General features: G+C 40.6%; 1 protein-coding gene across 2 annotated transcripts; it reads right to left on the reverse strand.

Annotated features, from left to right (window-relative positions):
• Window positions 1-464: 464 nt before the first annotated feature.
• Window positions 465-17653, reverse strand: LOC131417242 (schlafen family member 11-like). 2 transcript variants are annotated; one of them, XM_058560396.1, is made up of 6 exons: window positions 17606-17631; window positions 17278-17361; window positions 11026-12095; window positions 9963-10091; window positions 2946-3669; window positions 465-2738 (listed from the first exon to the last, which is right to left on the reverse strand). In XM_058560396.1, exons 3-6 carry the CDS (start codon window positions 12086-12088, stop codon window positions 1958-1960), a joined length of 2697 nt encoding a protein of 898 aa, XP_058416379.1. In that variant the 5' UTR covers window positions 12089-12095; window positions 17278-17361; window positions 17606-17631; the 3' UTR covers window positions 465-1957. The 2 variants fall into 2 exon arrangements, with proteins under 2 accessions (XP_058416379.1, XP_058416378.1); XM_058560395.1 differs by lacking the exon at window positions 17278-17361 and having other exon boundaries at window positions 17606-17653.
• Window positions 17654-19304: the final 1651 nt, after the last annotated feature.

Raw genomic sequence — 19304 nt, forward strand, 5'->3', positions numbered from 1 at the left:
TATACATTTTTTTAAAATATGATATTTTAAAATTGTATTACTAGGGCAATAAATAAGTCATTAAGTGACACCACCAGTCGGAATTAGACTTTTTAAGAATTACTTTCACAGACATTGCAACAGCTCTGAAGTCCGGGGATCTTACAAGACTAATTTATTAGACACAACATTTACAAGGATAGCTTTTTGATGCTGAGTTGTATCTGATTTAATGCAGTCAGAAGGAAAGAAGAAACATCTTCCTCCTTATTTTGCTGATGTCTTATTTTGCTGAAGTTAGAAGAGGTTGCAGTTTCAAGGCAAAAGGCTGGAATTCCATGAGTAAACACATAGAAGAAAGGCAGAGAAGTTCAAAATTTACAATATGGGGGTGGGGGAGGGGGAAATTAGTAGAATAAGATTCCTAATAAGTGGAATGTTGGCCATGTCATATTTTAAGTTTCCATTAGTTATCCAAATATTTTAGTATTATTTAGATTAGTATTTTTAAATGTTTTGTATAGACAGAACAATAAAACAAATAAGTAAGTGCAATAGCATTATTAAGTCTCAGTGTTTTTAATTAGAAGAATAATTGTGTGGCTGTATTAACTGGCTCAGGCTGCCGTAACAAAATACTGCAGACTGGGTGGGTTAAACAACACAAATTTACTTCTCACGGTTCTAGAGGCTGGAAGTCCACACTGAAGGTGCCAGCAGGATTGAGTTCATTCTGAGATTTCCTCTCTTGGCTTATAGTTGGCCGCCATGTTTCTGTGTGCTCACATGAACTCTTGTTTGTGTGTGCACAGAGAGAGGGACGGAGAGAGCTCTCTGGTGTCTCTTCTTATAAGGACTCTAATCCTATCGGATCAAGGTCCCACCCTTATGACCTCATTCAATCTTATTTCCTTACAAATCTACAAATACAGCCACACTGGGGTTTAGGGCTTCAATGTATGAATTTTGAGGGGACACAAACATTCAGTCCATAACAATGGCCCAACAAATTATGAAAGTGAAGGGAAACAAATTACAGTTCAAGAATGTACTTGATTTAAAACTCAAGTGGGTATGTTATAGAAGAATAAGTAGAGCTGAGCTGAGAAGTTGCGGTATAAACTCATTGATTTCCATGGACAGTAACTTCCCTAGGACTGTTCATGTAGGGCTGATACACACCTTTAGAACAAGATTTTGGTCTCTAATACTATCTCCTACTAAAAGCCAGAGAAAACAGGTATATATGTGTTTTCTATTGGCTTATAATTTCTCTATAAAGTGATAATTAATGCTTACTGTTACAATGAAGTCATGGTCTGAGCCAATGTGAGAACACAAATCGGACACTACAATTTTAAAGGATTAAATAATCACACGAGTGCTCTCTGTCCGGCCAAAATGATTAAGACCTGCTCTGTCAGTGACTGAATTATCTTGGGAATCTCCCAAGTCCTGAATCAACCTAGCAAAGGGAAGTGTCAAGAATTCAGAAAACAAGTTCTGCTACGGGTAAGACGAAGTTAGTTCCTACCAGACTACCCTTCTGCAGATAACCATAATCTCTAGACAAATGTTAGAAAACAAAAAAATGCATGAAGTCACTGAGGAGAGCTAAGACTTGGAAGAAAGGAGGGCCACAGGACAAGTTTCTTGTTTTTCTGGCTTTTAACCAGAGGTAGGTCACAGTCTGTGCTGTGCAGGGCGGCTAAAGCTCCTATAGAAAACCGTCACCATTCTGGCTGGAAGAATCAGGGATCAGAATTTGGAGTAACAATAGCGGCTAGAAGGAGTCCAGGAAGGAATTGGGAAAGGAGAGAGGCAGAGAGGGGAAGTTCCAAATTCTGTGTGTCAATTCTGCCCAAATCTCCAGCGGATCTGTGAACCAAAAAGAAAGTTTCTGCCCACACCAAGCAGATGTTCACCCATGGACATTTACACAGCAATTGCCTCATCTCGTTTTGGTTTGGGATTCTTCCTAACAGTAACCATGCCACAGAATATATAGCCTTTGTTTTGCCCTGGAAGCCAGACAGACAAGAATGTTGCGTAAGATAGCTGACTCATGTGTCCGTGGATGGATCCCAAACACGATATTCCTTTCCAGGCCTGAGAATCGCCGGACACTGTCCAACACCATGTGATCACCCAACATGTCACACGCATCGCTGAGCTGCACTCTTTTCTTCCTCAGTGCTCTCAGGAGCTCATGCTTATAACGCTCCACATATTCTGTGGTGCTGACAAGCACAGCAACATCCTTGGGAGAATAGCCCCTTTCAAAGAGACGGTTGCAAGTTTCTGCCACATAGGTCACTGTTTGCTCCAGAGTCAAGTTTTTCTTAATTTTTAAGGTTCCCTGAACACCCTGAGCCCATTCAGCTTCAAGAAGTATCTCCAGAGACTCATGGGGGATGTTAAGTGGAGGATTCTTTATGATTACCTGCATTACTTCTTGTACATAGTTGGCTATTGGATCTGCATTGCGGACCACTCTGGTGAGCTCTTCTTTTGAAAGCTGGGCTGAGAAAGGAGGAAGGCCGCTGTGCACCACATGGCTGGTCTGAAAGTAGTCCAGAAAGATCCAGAGAATTCCTGGGCTATTCTTTTGTCTCTGAGTGATGGTTTTTGCCTTCTCATACCACTCCCCATCTTCAGTGCGGAAATTCTGAGCTTCTTCGATGATGATGTGTTGAATCTCTTCAAAGTTCTTACGCATGAAAGTTTTCCGGGTCACTGCCTGGCAGATATTTTTATTACTGTAAAAATGTAAATGAATACATTGAGGTTTTCTCCAAGAAAATAAAGGAGGAAAATTACTCTATCATGTTCCTCTGAACACGGTACTGCTGTCACAGATTAATTTACCATCTAACTATCAAGGAACAAGGCAATTCGGGTTGAAGGGGGTGTGGAGTGAATTCAGACTATACCTCATTGAGTGACAATAAGATCCTACTGCTTACCTGATAAAGTTCCTCAGAGGCTGGTTCTCACAAATGTAGAGAATTTTATCTGCTTCACAGTGAAACGTATTCCTGATCTTCTCCATGATCTTCATGGCCATGATGGTCTTCCCTGAGCCAGGTAAGCCATGGATGAACAATTCTCTGTTCTTGCGGAGGTTTTTTGAGAATATCTCATACTGTTGGGCTGTGAGCAGATTTAAAACCTCACAGCCAAGCTGGTCACTCAAGAAAGATCTGAAGCTGAGCAGCACAATCACAAGGGACTGCAGCAAGGCTTCCATTTGCTGGGTGTCTGCAAGGTTATAGGACCCGGGGTAATCGATGGAGGAGCCGGAACCCGCCAGGGACTCCACATGGCTCTCAGGACTCAGGTGGAGGACCTTGGTCCTGACACACAGCTTCCCAGTGTAGCCGCCCATGTTCACCAGCTTCTGCTTCAAAGCGAAGGCGGTGCGGGTGCAGTAGAACTGCCCGTCTGCGTCCTGCTCCCGGAGAATGGTGCAGAGAACGGGGGTGCTGTTCTGTGCTATCAGCAGAGCATCGCAGATGACTCCCTGCTTCTCTTGCAAGTTCAGGTCCACAGCCCAGCTTCTAGAGAGGATCAAAATTCCCTGGGAGAAAGGACGCATTTGCTTCTCTATTAATTCCTCCAGACCTTCATGCTGTGCGGACAGCTCCTTCCAGAGGGATTCAGGAGTGTATTGCAGATGTCCTGGGGGCACTAGACATGGAAAGAATTATAAATTGAGGGACAAAATCACATTTATTTTTATTATTAATTATAATTAATCACAATTAATTATTACATCTATACTTAATCATAATTAATTTTATTAATTATGATAAATTATAGACCATTATATATTCTTTTGCAAATATTATTATATTACAATAAAGGAAAAGAAGGCTTGAAAAATCTGGCACACTTCATCTAAACCTATGTGCTTATTATGTTTATGGTCTTTGAAAATTTCTTAACCTCTCTAAGATTCTGTTTCTTTATCTGTGAAATAAAAAACACACAAAAAAGATACACCTCCCATGATGAGGAATAAATGTTATAACATGAAGTATCTGGCTCATTGTAGCTGCTTGAGAAATGTTTGTTCTGTTCCCTCCATCTCTCAAAGTATCTGAATCTCAAAATGTCCCTGAACAGTCCCCGCTGATGGAGGTAGAAGGAGCCCTCCAAGAAGAAGATGCTGATAAATATTTGGAGAGAAGACGCAGCCACATGAAACCTTTTGTTAGCAGAGAGCTCCCTGCCGTCCTGGACTGGGAGACCCTGAGGTTAGCCCCCGAGCTACCTCTCCTGAGGCAGAACTCTGACATCGTGCCCTTAGAGATCAATGTGAGATTCCATCCATCACAAGTGTCTTCGCTTTGTCATGAGGGAGCAGGGAACGATGATGTGACATGAGAATAAAATTGCACTGTAGGGTTTTAAACTTATTCTGATGATCATTTTTTCCAAAGGGAAAAAAAGGATGACACTGTTTTCATCCTGTTTTAGTGGTGTCAGATCACAAACCAGAATCCAGATTTGTAACGGTAATTTCAACTGAAATTACCCGTATTTCATTGGTAATTGTTTATTGTCCATTGTTGCTGTGCTTCCTCACTAGTACCACGTGTCCACACAACTTGATTATGCCTGCAACCTGGGTGATAGTGAGTAGGAAACGGCATCTATTACGAGACACATCCAAATTTTAGAGATGCTAAAAGATGGGGGAAAACACGCATCTTAGAATGGACAAAATAGGGTAATGTAAAGACATGCTTAAAATAGAGCTCTAGAAAGCAAAGGAAGTATAAAATAAGAAAACACATCATCTGTTGACTATACCAGGGAGTTTACACACATCTCCAATCCTCACAATTCTGCAAGGCAAATACACTTATTATTCTCTTTTTCCTATGAGCGAATGAGAACTCAAACAGGTCAAGTGACTTGCCCGTGGTCACACCCTAGGAAATGGCAGAGCCAGCATCCAAACCCAGGTCTCAGATACCAGACCCTCTGTTGTTTCCACTCTACTGCACTGCCCTGCAAGCCACACAGACTACCCCTGCCTGATAAATGAAGAAAGTCACCACAGCGCTTGATGTTCACAGCAAACCTGTTTTACCTCATCACTGAAGAGGTCTTATATTTCTTTAATTATATAATGGGACATGCTTCCTCAGGAAATTATGTGAAGGCAAGAAGTGTCCTTTTCATTTCTTTGATATTGCACATGACACTTAGCAAATTATAGGGGCCAGACTTGGTGTTCAATAAATGCCACCATTCCACGTGCACCAGAATAGTCACCACTCCCCATGTGACCTGGGGCCTCTGTGCCTTTGTATAGGTGTGATCTGAGACCCTAATGCCCTCCTCCACTTATGTCACCTGATAAACTCCTCTCATTCTTCCCAGAACTCCCGTGTCTGTCCTTCTGTCCAGGACTCCCACAGAACTTTGTATCCATACTGGCCACTAATCTCACCATGGATCTAGTAAAATTTTTAGAAACAGAGCACTAGAGTGTCCAGAGCAGTCGTTTTCAAACTACAGGAAATTGGGTGAGGGCTCCTAACAGTTTGGGACACCAGGATGAAGATCAGCCTGGTTGAGTCTGACCTACACCCCAGGCTCTGACATTCTCTAGTAGCAATAACTCCAGTCATAGACAAAATTTCTTTTTCAGACAGTCATTACATTTCTTCCAAGTGAAACATTGACAGTGTTTAACCTGAAGCCAAATTATTGTCAATCAATGCTGATAATTAACCTGCTGAGGACATCCCCATTCTTAATATCTGGAGTCCAATTGCAAAACAAAAGCCAAAGTTTTTGTTTACCACTGTTAGTGTCCACAATCTAATAATAAGAGCAGAATCTGAAAATCAAAATTGGCTTTAAGAAAAATAATTTTAATTAGATAAAATATTCCCATAGTCCAAATACCAAAACACGCCTACTCCAATTTGCTCTGTTTCCTGCCTTCTTAACCCCAACCTACACCCCTACCAAAGATACTTTTTTGTTTCTTGCCTATTCTTCCACAATTTCTTTATGTAAATACAAGCAAATATTTCCCTCTTTTGTACACAATAGGTAGCAAACTGTTCGACATTTTACTGTTTTCCACTTAGCATTATATATTAGAGATCTTTCCATATCAGTACACAAAGAACTTCCTTATGGGTTTTTTCTCCCCACAGTTATCTAACATGCCATTTTATGGATGTGCCATATTTTATTTAATCAGTTCCCATTGATAGGTGCTTGGGTTTTTCCCCCTAGTCTTTTGCTATTATGATGATATTGCAATGAGTACTTGTATATTTGGTATGTGTGCAGGTCTATAAAAAGAATAAAGTCTCAGCAGTGGGATTACTAGGTAAAAGGGTAAATACATTTGTAATTCCGATGGATATTGCCAAATTGTTCTCCAATGGAGCTGTACCAATATGCAATCCCACAAGTAATGTATAAGAAGTCTTGTTTTCCTACAGCACAGAATATAAAAGATAATGTCAGATTTCTTTATTTTTTACAATCCAATAGATAGGAATGATATTTAATTTGCTTGTCTTTTGTTTTGATTAATGTTAAGCATCTTTTCAAATGTTTGAAAGCCATTTGAATTTTATTTTCTCTGAACTCTCTTTGTTGATTTTTGTAAGTTGCTTTTTGTCCTTATCAATTTCTGGAATCTCTTTATATATTAGAGACATTAGCCCTTTGTTTGTTTGTTTTTTTTTATTTTAAAAAAAAATTTTTTTTCCCCCCAAAGCCCCAGTAGACAGTTGTATGTCATAGTTGCACAGTCTTCTAGTTGCAGTATGTGGGACGTGGCCTCAGCATGGCCTAGCCCTTTGCTTGTGATATGAGTTGCAAATATTTTCCCCAGTTGGTCAATGGCCCTTTGACTTTGTTCTTTGTGGCTTTAACCATACACAGTGCTCATTTTTTTTATGCACTCATATATATCAGTTGTTACTTTCATGGCCTCAAGATTTTGAATCTTGATTTTTCTAATCCTCATGCCAAAATTATAAAGGCATTTAACCATTTAACCTCTAGTTTTCTTCTAGAACACTTATGGCTTTAATTTTTTTAGTTTTAAAATTTTGATCCATTTAGAGGTTATGTTGGTCTATGGCATGAAGTATGACTCCGTCTTTTTAAAAATAAATTGCCACCCAGTCATCCCAATATCTTTTTATTGAAACATCCATTTTTTCTCTACTTACTTAAGAGGTCAATTCCATCATAAACTAAATTCTCCATTGTGTTTGCATCTATTTCCAGACCTTCTATTCTGTGCCCTTGGTCTAATTATGCGCCAATAAACTCTACTTTCATTTGAGGCTTTATAATGATTTAATATCTAGATGGCCCCTCGTATTGCTCTTCTTTTTTAGTTTTTATTTCCTGGCTTTTCCTCCATGTTTATTTTTCCACTGGAACTTTAGAATAAGATTGTCGAGATTAAGTTACTCTCTGGTTTTTTTTAACTAATATCTCATTAAGTTTATAAAATAACATAGAATTGACAACCTTATGATGTTGACTCTTCATTTCAAGAACATGACGTGTTTCCATTTGATTCAGGTGTTCATCAAAGGTATTCAAAGTTAAATTGTTTTAACTTTTTTCTCAGATTGGTTTATCCTAGATATTTTAACTTTTTGTTGCTATTGAAAATTGGGTATTTTCTTTCATTGTTTGTTATATTAGGATATTGAATTCTGCATATTAATTTTAACATATACTTCTCATAATGCTATGTAATGTGATTATTTCTATTCATTCTGGATTCTTTTGTTTATAGTAGTTTTTCACTGATTCTCTTGAGTTTTCCAGATGTATAGTGCTATCTCCTTTAATTTTTATTTCTTTCTGTTATCTAATTGCATTGGCTAACTAATATTACACAGAAGTTGTAATAGTGCACATGATTGTTTTGTTCCTGAATTTAATAGAATGCCTCTAATATCTCCAAATTAACATGATAGTCTTTGGGGGATATACATAGATATAGATATATAGATATGATATAACATTAAAGAAATATCTACAGGTTCCTATTGTTCTGAAAGTTTTTGAAAAATCAAGAATGTGTATTGAGTTTTTTCAAGTGCCTTTTCAGTGTATTAGAAGACAATTACATAATTTTTTGGCATAGATATGTAGAAATGATGAATTATAACACTACCTCTCTTAATGTTGATCCATCCAGTCATTCCTGGAGTTCTTGTCTTTGCATCCACATTCATAAATAAGATTACCCTGAGTTTTCTTTTTTTTTCCCCCAAAGCCCCAGTAGATAGTTGTATGTCATAGTTGCACATTCTTCTAGTTGCTGTATGTGGGACGCAGCCTCAGCATGGCCGGAGAAGCGGTGCATCGGTGCACGCCTGGGATCCGAACCCAGGCCGCACGCACATAACCGCTAAGCCATGGGGCCGGCCCTGAGTTTTCCTTTTTTTGTGCTATCGCTTTCAAGTTTTGCAATTACAGTTACTCTCACTTAAAAACTAACTTGGTAATTTTCATTCTTTTTCTATGGCTCTGGAACAATTTAAATAATTTTGGAAGTATCTATTCCTCAAATGTTTGGTGCAGTTCCTGGAAAATTGATTTTTTTATTTATTTATTTTGTGAGGAAGATCAGCCCTGAGCTAACATCCATGCCAATCCTCCTCTTTTTGCTGAGGAAGACTGGCCCTGAGCTAACATCGGTGCCCATCTTCCTCCACTTTATATGTGATGCTGCCACAGCATGGCCTGACAAGCGGTGCGTTTTGCGCGCCCCGAATCCAAACCCGGGCTGTCAGCAGCGGAGAGTGTGCACTTAACCACTATGCCATGGGCTGGCCCCCGAAAATTGCTTTTTTATAGAAGAATAATAGATTGTTGTTCTGAGCATACAGCCCAGTATTTTGTTTAAGTTATAATTTATTCCAAGGTAATAAGCTCAACTAAAATGGAGCTTACTGAGTTCAGAAAATAACTATCAATGTTTATGTTTACCTTAGGATTTAATACTGTTTATTGTAGACAGTTTTTGAAATATAAATTTGATATGCAAATGAATGCAAAGACCTCAATTAGTTAAGGAAAAAAATGAAATCTTAAATTGGGCAGTCATTATCTATTAACTTAATGGTCCTTGATAGACACTTACACATATATAGGACATTTATGTATCAAATTCTAGTGTCAGATAAGCCACTGACTTGCTGCATAGACTTGAGAAAGTGGTTTTCCCTCTCTAGGAGTCTAGAAAGAGGACAGCAATGGACTCCTAGGTAAAGCCTAACGCAGGGAGCGAGGGATGAGCACAGAAAACAGGCACTGTCCTTGGCGCTGAATCATGATTCTGTGCTGTTACACAACTGTTTCTTCTAAACCAAAACATATTCAGAAATGTTCAAAATTGATCTTCGTTTTATTTTATTTGTTTTGTGTTACATCCTGACATAAATCTTTACTCTTTTTTCATATTCATAACCACCACTCCTCTGGAAAATCTGGCAGGGGTGGGCAGTTTTTTGCTCCTGGTGCAGTGTGTGCCTCTATTTCGACTACATAAAAAGTTTCCAAACTGGATTAGCATCAGAATCATGTGAGTAGCTTGAGAAAAATGTGCATTATGAGGTGCTATCCCCAGATATTCTAATTTATTAAGTCCGGAGTGGGGACACAGCTATCTTTACTTTTTAAAATATTCACAAATACTGATGATCAGTCCGATTTGAGAAGTACAAGACCAAATGGTCTTGAAGGGCAATAATGTTCCTGGATTCTATACGTAGTATTGCCTCAGCCGATGAGGTCAATGAGGGTTCATTTTTAAACTATATATCACCAATATGCTTGTAGCATTATCACCTCGTACACAAAGGTTTACAGAGCATACTTTCAGGATTTTAAAAAACAAACTTAACAGTTTATCTCCCCTTATCCTAACATAGAAACTGGCTGGTGTCAAGTAGGCAAACCATAGTTACTACCTGGAAATAAGAGTTGCTGGAGATCCTTCTTATGTTCCAGGCCTTTCTTGGCATACACTGGTCTGCTAAGGGGAGGCCCACTAGACAGGCTTAGCTGAGATTCAAAGTCTTTGCACAACCATTGAAGATCTTAAGAAAGAAAGAAAACTCACGTTATTCTGACATGTTAGTTCATCTCTTCATCACCGAAAGAGGCCTTACAAGTGGGTGTATCATATAATTGTCTAGCTGGTGTGACTTCAGAGATAATGGCAAGATAATGCCCCATTCATCCCGTGTAGACAGATGTCTTTATTGCATATGAAGGTTGCCAAAATCCACCATTAAAGAGAAATTATTTGGAAGTTTGAACGTGTTTCCTATTCAATATAATTCTTCACTCTCTGTCTGGATAGCATTTTGTTTGTATTTCTTTTATGGTATGTAGCACATTCTTTTAGTACACATACCTGTGCATGCATCTTATTTCTGTGGTGTAAATATTCTGACCATGGACAATTTCAAGCTACCAATGTGATGTCACTAAATGCAGAGTTGGGAAGAAATGCACAGTAGTAGCATACCATTTTATAGTATTTCCATCATACAGATACAGTAGATATAAATAACCTCATAAGGATAGATAGTAATAGAATGTAGTAAATAATTAGGAAGTGGTGAGTTTGTATTTATTACATTTGTTTTTAATATAATTTCTTTAATTGTAAGTTTATATAACTTAATTTTTAACAATGACTGTGTTTAACCACTGGCTCACACAATTCCTGAAAATTTAATAAATGGCTCTGGAGCCAGGAAGAGCCAGTTCCAGTACACCGCTGCAAGGCAACCATTTCAAACAATTTTCTTTTCATCTTCTGATGTAGAAAATTGCCTATTATAAGACACTTGATTTGGGCTCCTAATCACCCATCAAATTCTAAGAGATGCTAAGAGATTAAAAAAAAAAACGGAGTTCAGTGAGTGTGAGAAGTTCAAAGTCATGGGAAACAAAGGAAAATCTGTTTAATGTGGAGGTGTCAAAGAGCTGGAAAGGACAGGGAGGGAGTTTTCTGCCTCTTACCTGGATCTGAGTCCATCATCATGTCTACCCATTCCTCAGTTGTCAGGCTGCAGACGTTCTTACCCTTCACCATCCATGAACTGGGAGCTTCTGAGAACACTGCACAGCAGAATGGCTTCACTCTGATCACACAGACATAGCCATATAGCTCTCCCCTGGCTAGCACATCCAAGATTCTGACTTTGAAATTTATCTGGCATTGGGATTGGCAAAAGTGGACACAAGGTAACTCGTATATTGCTTTTTCAATTTTCTCTGTCAAAGAGTCACGGTCAACATTTTCTTTAGCACATCCCAGAACTTTCTTACTCTTATCATCCACTCCAATAAAAAGATAGCCTCCCCCAGTGTTTGCAAATGCAGGGATGTACACTGAAATTATGTCTTTTACACGTTGTTGAATGTGTTTTGTAGAGAACTGTTTAAACTCTATGAATTGAGACTCAGGAAAAGGCAGGATTTCACCATATTCAAGCTGGTCTTTTTGGAAAATTGGGTCAGCAGGATTCGAGTTGTGGGAGTTTTGATGTCTAACCTTGAGAACTTTACCAGAAGGTTCTTTCCCCAAGATTTTTGCATCTCTTTTCTTGGTTTTCAGGAAACTGAATGCCTCTCTTGAGTCCATGAGAAGCACTGAGGTGCCAGATCTGCAGTATAATGAAGTCTCCAGGCTGCAAATGCGGGGCCTAACAGAACTGTCTTCAGGGAAAAGGTCACTGCTCCAAGATTTAACGAAAATGTAAAAACACCTCCTTTGTTGCTTAGTCTCGAAGAAAGTCTGCAAATCTGAAGATTGAATAAGCGCCCTCAGAGACTGTTCTAAATCCAGTCCCATCTCCATGGGACGCTCATCCTTGTTTGCCATTTCCAGCCGAATCACTCCTCCTCCTGAGTTCAATAAAGCACATGCAGCCTGTATAACTTTCACCTTCTCTTGCTCTCTCTGACTTTTCTGCAGCTTATTTCTGTTTCCTTCACCAAGAGTCACTTCTCCTACATTGATGACTAAGTCTGGGTAAAGTAATTCTACCACCAAAGATGAATTATGTTTCTCCATGTTCATTCTGCAACTGAAACCATTAAAACATGTATTCATGTTGATGAAGAAATAGATTGCATAGTACACAAAAATGCATTCATTCATTTATTAGAAAATATTTATTGAGTTCCCGCTAAGTACTAGGGGCTGGAGATTAAGTGGTAAATGAAGAATGAGTATAGCCCTGCCTCTCAAAGCTTATAGTCTGGGAAGAAATATGGTTGAATAAAGCAATTGGTGTGATACGGATTCTGAAAGGGGAAGCACCAAACAGCAACAATCAACCTGATATGAATAGGGAAGACTTCCTGGAGGACAGGACATTTAAACTAAGATCTGAATTAGCCAAGTGAAGGAATCTGAGGTTAAGAGGAGTTATTGCATTACAATCAGAGTGAACAGTACTTGAGAAGGCCTGAAATCAGCAAAGGGAATAGTGTATTGGACTGGTAGAGAGATGTACAGTCTGGCCAGACCTTAAGAGGGATAGGGAATGGGAGGTGAGGAGAGAAGTGGTGAAAGAGGAGACTAGACTAGAGAGTTAGAAAAGAGCCACTACTTACAGTGGAAAGCCAAAGAATTCTAAGGAAGGTAGTGACATGAACAGATAGACATTTTAAAAAGACACATTACTGATAAAGTACAGATCCACGGTTGCCAAGAGTTATGGGGAGGGGAGGGCATGACTACAAAAGGGTAACATAAAGGAGTTTTTTGGGGGTGATGAAACTGTTCTGTATCCTGATTGTGGTGGTAATTATAGGAATCTATTCATGTGTTAAAACTCATAGAACTGCACACAAAAAAGTTAATTCTATTGTATGATAATTTTTTTAAGAGCAGGTGACACAGTATTAATTCAGGGTGGAGAACTAATTAAGGAGGAGCAAACCAGTAAGGAGGGTTTTGCAGTAATCTAAGTGAGAGACAATGGTGGCCTGGGGCACAGTACTGCAGTGGAGATGAAGAGAATTGAGTATATCTGGAAGATATTGAGGAAATAAAATTAACACAGCCCTGTATTGACCAGACAGAAATCAGGATTGAAAGGATTAAAATTTAGTACCTGGATTTTTGGCAACTGGGTAGTTAGCAGTACCACTTATTGGCAAAAGATCAATGATTATTGAAGGTGGGTGATTGATAAATGGGGATTCACTATCCTATCCTTTTTCTCCACTTTTGTGCATATTCGAAAAGTTTCCACAATAAGAAGTTTTTAAACTGACTTCATCTATTAAATTTGGGTGGTGGACATATTTGTGTTCACTATATTATTCTCTATATTTTTCTATAAGTTTGAAATTATTCAAAACATAAAAAACAAAACCTTTACCTCCAAAAAATTTAAAAATAGATTAGGGCATATGAATTTAGATCATTAGTAAGAAAGTGGTTGAACTTTTGGACTATGCATTCTTAGGTGGTTAGGGTGGGAAATGAAGATGGCCAGGACAGGGGGTAGATTTGATAAATGGGGAAAAAGAAGGATCAACGGACTCTAAGTCTTTATGATGTCAAAGAACTTGTATTTGGGAGTGTTTGTGCAAATCAATAAAATTCAACAGTAGCATGGTGAGAAGAGGGCTCTAAAGACTCAGGATTGTGCTGCCAGCTGTAGTCATTTCTCTCTTTTGCTTAATTATATAGCCATCCAAACATTTCAGTCTTTGATTTTTTTAGTGCACAAAACATTCAATGAGCGTTCATTGTGGGCACACGAAGTGCTGTGAGAGACACAGAATCCACCTGCTGGAGATTTATGGTTTAGGTTACATCAAATTACCATGATACGGCTTAAACAGTATGTGGAGAAGAATCCATAGCCCTAAATGCCTAAATTAGTAGGAGAGAAAGATAAAACAAAATGATTTGCATCAAAATTTAAAGAATTTAGAAAAAGAACTAGATCACAAAGGAACACAAAATAACAGGAATAATAAATGTAAAGGCAGAAGAAACTTGGAAAATTAAAAAGCAATTTATTTGATTAATTAACCAGATTAAGAATTTTATTTGTGTTTTGCCTCTTGCTTGTTTATTATGATTGCTATTATTACACACACTGGATATTATAACCCAAACTGGATTCATCCCAGAATACATAATTGCAGAAAACAAGAAAAAACATTAATATACAATATCACATGAACAACTAACAGAAAGTCAAAACTATCTCAATAAGTACAAAAATTTGATAATATTTACAAACTATTCTAGAGAAACATTATTTAAGAATAGTAACAGGAATGTATTTTAATTTGAGAAAGCCTTGAGGTAACATCAATCGCAAAACACACATATCTTGAGGGTATTATGCTAGGAAAACAAGTCAGACAGAGAAAGACAAATACTGTACAATTTCACTCATATGTGGAAGATAAACAAACACACAGATAAGGAGAATAGATTGGTAGTTACCAAAGGGGAAGGAGATAGGGAGAGGGCAAAAGCGGTAAAGGGGCTCCCGTGTATGGTGATGGACAGCAACTAGACTTTTGGTGGTGAACACGATGCAGTCTACACAGAAGCTTAAATATAATAACGTGCACCTGAAATTTACACAATGTTATAAGCCAGTGTGACCTCAACAAGATAATTTTAAAAAACACACACATACCACACACATCTCTCCCCTCCGCCTCCCTCACCCCTCACGCAGGTGCACTCCCGCCCGCCCTGTGCCCTGCACCTCCTCCTCTTCAGCTCCTCCAGCAGCTCCCCAGGCTCCCCCACAGCTCCGGGCGCGCCCTCCCACCGCAAACTGAGCGGCTTCCATTGCGGCGTCCGAGGACAGCGACGCTCTGGCGCAGCTGCTGGCCAGAGGCTCCTGCAGGACAGGGTCCTAGCGCAGCCGCACCCCAGCAGCGGGGCCAGAGGAGTGGTTGGGGGTGCAGGCGCCAGAGCGTGTGTGTTTGTGTGAGAGAGTGTGTGCTGGTTTGGTAATGGTGATGTCAGGGGTGGCGGGGGGGGGGGGGGTGAGAGGAGCAGAGCCTTTGCTTGTGGGCCCAAGGGGAAGAATGGAATAGGGAAGTCGGGTTATGAGTCCCCGGCACTCCAGGAAGAAACTAACCGAAAATGACAGTCCAGGAAGAAACTAACCACAGACGCTGGACCGAGGAGACCCACGTCCTCAGACCTGGCTCTGACTGTCCCCAAGCATTAGGCTATTTTGTTTTTCGCAGAAAACTCAAGCCAGAGAAGTTATGACCTGCTCAGGATTAGAATCAGGATTAGATGACCTTCTCTGATTTATTTTCTTTCCCCCACTTCAGTGGGGGGCCTGGGGGTAATCACGGTCTCCAATGGTTTGTTGTTCACACACATACTGAAATAGTTCACTTAATTTGGGTCTAAAAAATCATCTTACATTTATCGCTGATGTAATAAAAACATACTCATGTAAAAATGAGTATGCCCACTGATGTCTAGCGAAAATATCCAGAATATATGTAGGTGTTGCCTGTATCTGGTAAAATAAATATCTGTTCTTACAGATGATTCTTTTCCTATTATAGAGTGGCAAATATTTCTCAGCTATCCACCTGCTGATTGTGCCCCATCTCCAAAAGGATTTGAAGCAACTATGAAAGTTGGGCAAGTTCACTTTCCAGTGCTTTTAATTAATGTTGGTAAACAAAATAACCAAATGTACTTTTGACACAGTTGCAAAAAATAACCTGGAAAATCTAACTAGGTCAGAGCTTCTCAGTCAATATATCTTAAGTTTCTCCTGAAAATGAAAGTGTATACATTATGAAAAGCAAGAAAACCCTTTTCATAGAGACCAACCAACTGGGTAACTGACAATCCTAACTGTCATCCCCTCCCGCCAAGGCTTTAGCTCCTCCCTGCCTGGCTGAAAGTGTGTTCCACAGATCTTTGATCAGTCCACCCTATAACCCTCACCACCACTGTCTGTCTCAGACCTCTGCCGGGTTGTCTGGGCTGGAATCCTGCATCGTGGACCCTTGGCCTCAGCTAGAAGGTGAGTCCCCTCTAAGGGCCAGTTCTCCTTGCTGTCTGTTTCTCCTATTTAAGAACAGAGCGGCCCTAACATGTCCACCTCAGCTTCTCTTGCCTAAAGTGCATATATCTGGAAGGGTCTGCAGCCACAGAGTGGATTTTTGTCTTAGAGTTCTGTGGTCTTTTTTTGAGACCATCCTGTCTGTTAAACAGGAATGGCTTTGGGTCTCTCCAGGAATTCTGTACTTGTCTTGGGAATGAGAAGGTTCCTCAGGGTTGGAGCGTTAAAGAGAAAACTCCTGGAGTCCTGATACATTCAGGAGTCTGCAGCTTGATGAGGGCTGTGGTAACCTTCAGAGAGAAGAAATGGCTTTTAATTCTGAGCCCCCTGGACAAAAGCAAGCCCAGGAGGAATGCCAAGTTTTGATTCCTCTGAAAAAAGAAATTAGAACGTCCCTTTTTTTTTGGTGAGGAAGATTGGCCCTGAGCTAATATCTACGCCCAACTGCCTCTACTTTATATGTGGGACGCCTGCCACAGCATGGCGGGACAAGCGGTGTGTGGGTCCCTGCCTGGGATCCAAACCAATGAACCCGGGACCACTGAAGCGGAGCGTGCAAACGTAACCACACACCACCTGGCTGGCCCCCTGCCTTTTTTTTTTAAGTTTTGATGTCTCGGAAAACTAAGCTAGATGTGCTCCTGTCTTTTAGGTTTCAATTTCCCAGAAAACGAAATTAGAATGCTCTCACTTCTTAATGCCTGCCTTTCTGGCTTCAAGGGGGGAAAAAAAGCTGTTTCCCATCTACCAATAGAAATTCACTATTTTAGTAAGTAAGTGAAAGGCTAGTTAGTTCTGGCCTGACCCTAAAAGAACTGTTTATCACAAAGAGAGCTTTAAAGTTCTTGGAGAACAATGCTACAGGAAAGCCTGTTTACATACACACCAAACTATTATTACAGATTACCACCTGGGAAGAAGAAGGGGCAGGAGGAATTGTTATTTTGTACAATAAGCCTGAGTGACTCAAGAAATATTTAATGCAGCAAGGGAAAAAAAACAGTGCTAGAGCCAGACAGGGAATTAAGCAGTGCATCTTGTTGAGTTTGTCATTTAATTTTTCTAGTAGCCTCTACAATCCCCATGGTGGTAGTTGAGGCCCAGTTGAAATTTCTGCTGGATTTCCTGTTATTGATTTGGCTGCTAATGCCGTTGCTACTGTTCTGATTAAGTTTCTTCTACTTACCACTTTGATCTGCTGCTTCCCTCCACAGCCCACACAAGTCACAGTTCCCTTGAGCTCTTGTTTGGTTTCTTTTGGGTGTCCATCCTTATAGAGTGCAAGAATTATTACAGTATGGATTTAGCAATCATTTTTAACTATGAGAAAAGGTGTTGTAGACTGGAGGGAACTGAGCTTGAGATGTCATGAACCAGTGTTTTGTGCCGGTCTCAGCCTATCAGTAACCAATGTGGTAGCTGGACCGGCTCTTGTGGTTCTCATTATGACTGCAAGATGCCCTTCAGCGATAACCGTCAGGGAACATTGAAAAAAATAAAGGTTTATTACTTACAGGACCTGGAAATTACACAGCACACCGGGGGCCACACAGCGAGGTGTCGAACAGAGAGAGAGAGAGCGAAAGAGCATACTGGCCTGGGGTTCTGCTTTTATTGGAGAGGGTGGGGCCTAGGGTTTCGCGGGCTCACTCTTTATTGGCGAATTTAAAACGTAACAGCAGGAATTCAAAGCGCGGGAAGAAAAAAAACAAAAAACAGTGGCCTGGTAGTTATGGAAATCAACCAAGATCTCTAAAACAAAAGAGCCTCAGTCGAGGGGAGGTGGCCTGGCTCTCTATCTAGCTGTAGCAATGTGTTTACTCCAGATCTCCATCTTTGAAGTGGACGCCTCCGCAATCAAAGCTTAAGTCAGGCTCTTGCATTACAAAAAAGAAAACAAAACAAAAAAACAACTGTCAGGTTTTACACTACAACCAGATAATTAGCTCCTAATCTTGGCTGCTCATCAGAAATTTCAGCACACTTTGTAAAAAATGCAGATTCTAGGGCGGGCCTGGTGGGGCAAGCAGTTAAGTGTGCGAGCTCCACTGCAGCAGCCTGGGTACGCTGGTTTGGATCCTGGCCGTGCCCAGATGCACCGCTTGGCAAGCCATGCTGTGGCCGAGTCCCATATAAAGTGGAGGAAGATGGCCACGGATGTTAGCCCAGGGCCAGTCTTCCTCAGCAAAAAAAAAGAGGAGGATTGGCAGATGTTAGCACAGGGCTGATCTTCCTCACCAAAAAAAAAAAAAAAATGCAGATTCTAGGGCTCCTCTCCAGACATGAGGAATCAAACAATAAATCTATTTTAAGATCTCCAGGTGATTCTGTGGTCAGCCAGGTTCCGGAACAGCCAGGTTTGACACCTCAGTTTGTGCCAGGCGCATAAAACAAAGCATTGAATCTTGACAGCAACCATCTGAGGGATATAATGTTGTTACTTTCATTTTACAGATGAAAGATCTGTTAACCTGCCCAAATCACTTTTGGGTGCTTGATTCTGTGCTTGAACTTTGTCACATCTGATTCTGAAACTCACACCAGTACACGGGTGCCCCAATGTCTGCCGGAAGCTCTGGTCATTCCTGGGTAGCACTCTAAGTAGTGGGTAGGTGTTCCCCACTCATTTCAGCATTCAATACAATGTTTCCCAAATGATCTCCAAATTACAGAGTCTCAGGCACTTGCGCTAGAGCTGGGGGCGGGGGGGGGGGGGGTGCCAGGGATCTGGAAGTTTAACGGTCACACCAGGGGATTCTTATCAGGCAAATATGGGAAATGGTTTAGGTACCTTTGGACAAGCAGAGGTTTGTTTTACAGACCTCCTGAGTTGTGTGTCTGGCAATTGCCACTCTTCAGGGAGGGCACGACCACCAACGCCAGCTTCTCACAGTGACCCGTGGGGAAATGAGAGAAGAAGGCTTCCGTCCCAACTGTGTTACTTTGCTGCTGACTTCTCTTAACTGTCGGCACTCTCCCCCTACCCCCATATTTTATGAAGATTGGTGAAGGGCCTTTGCATCTTTTGCTTGCATCACCCTCTTCCTCTCTGCAGGTGTAAGTTCAGGTGAGCTGGGCCAAGAAAACAACTGGAACAGGAGAAGCTCTGCTCCGCCGAGAGTCGTCCGTCCCTAGGCTGCAGTGTGGAAAATGTCTCACGTAGCCTGTGGGAGACTGCAGGGTGGGAAGGGGCCTCCAGAACAATCAACGCAA

The sequence above is a fragment of the Diceros bicornis genome, chromosome 18 (assembly GCF_020826845.1).
Source record: "Diceros bicornis minor isolate mBicDic1 chromosome 18, mDicBic1.mat.cur, whole genome shotgun sequence".
In the NCBI taxonomy this organism is placed as follows: domain Eukaryota; kingdom Metazoa; phylum Chordata; class Mammalia; order Perissodactyla; family Rhinocerotidae; genus Diceros; species Diceros bicornis.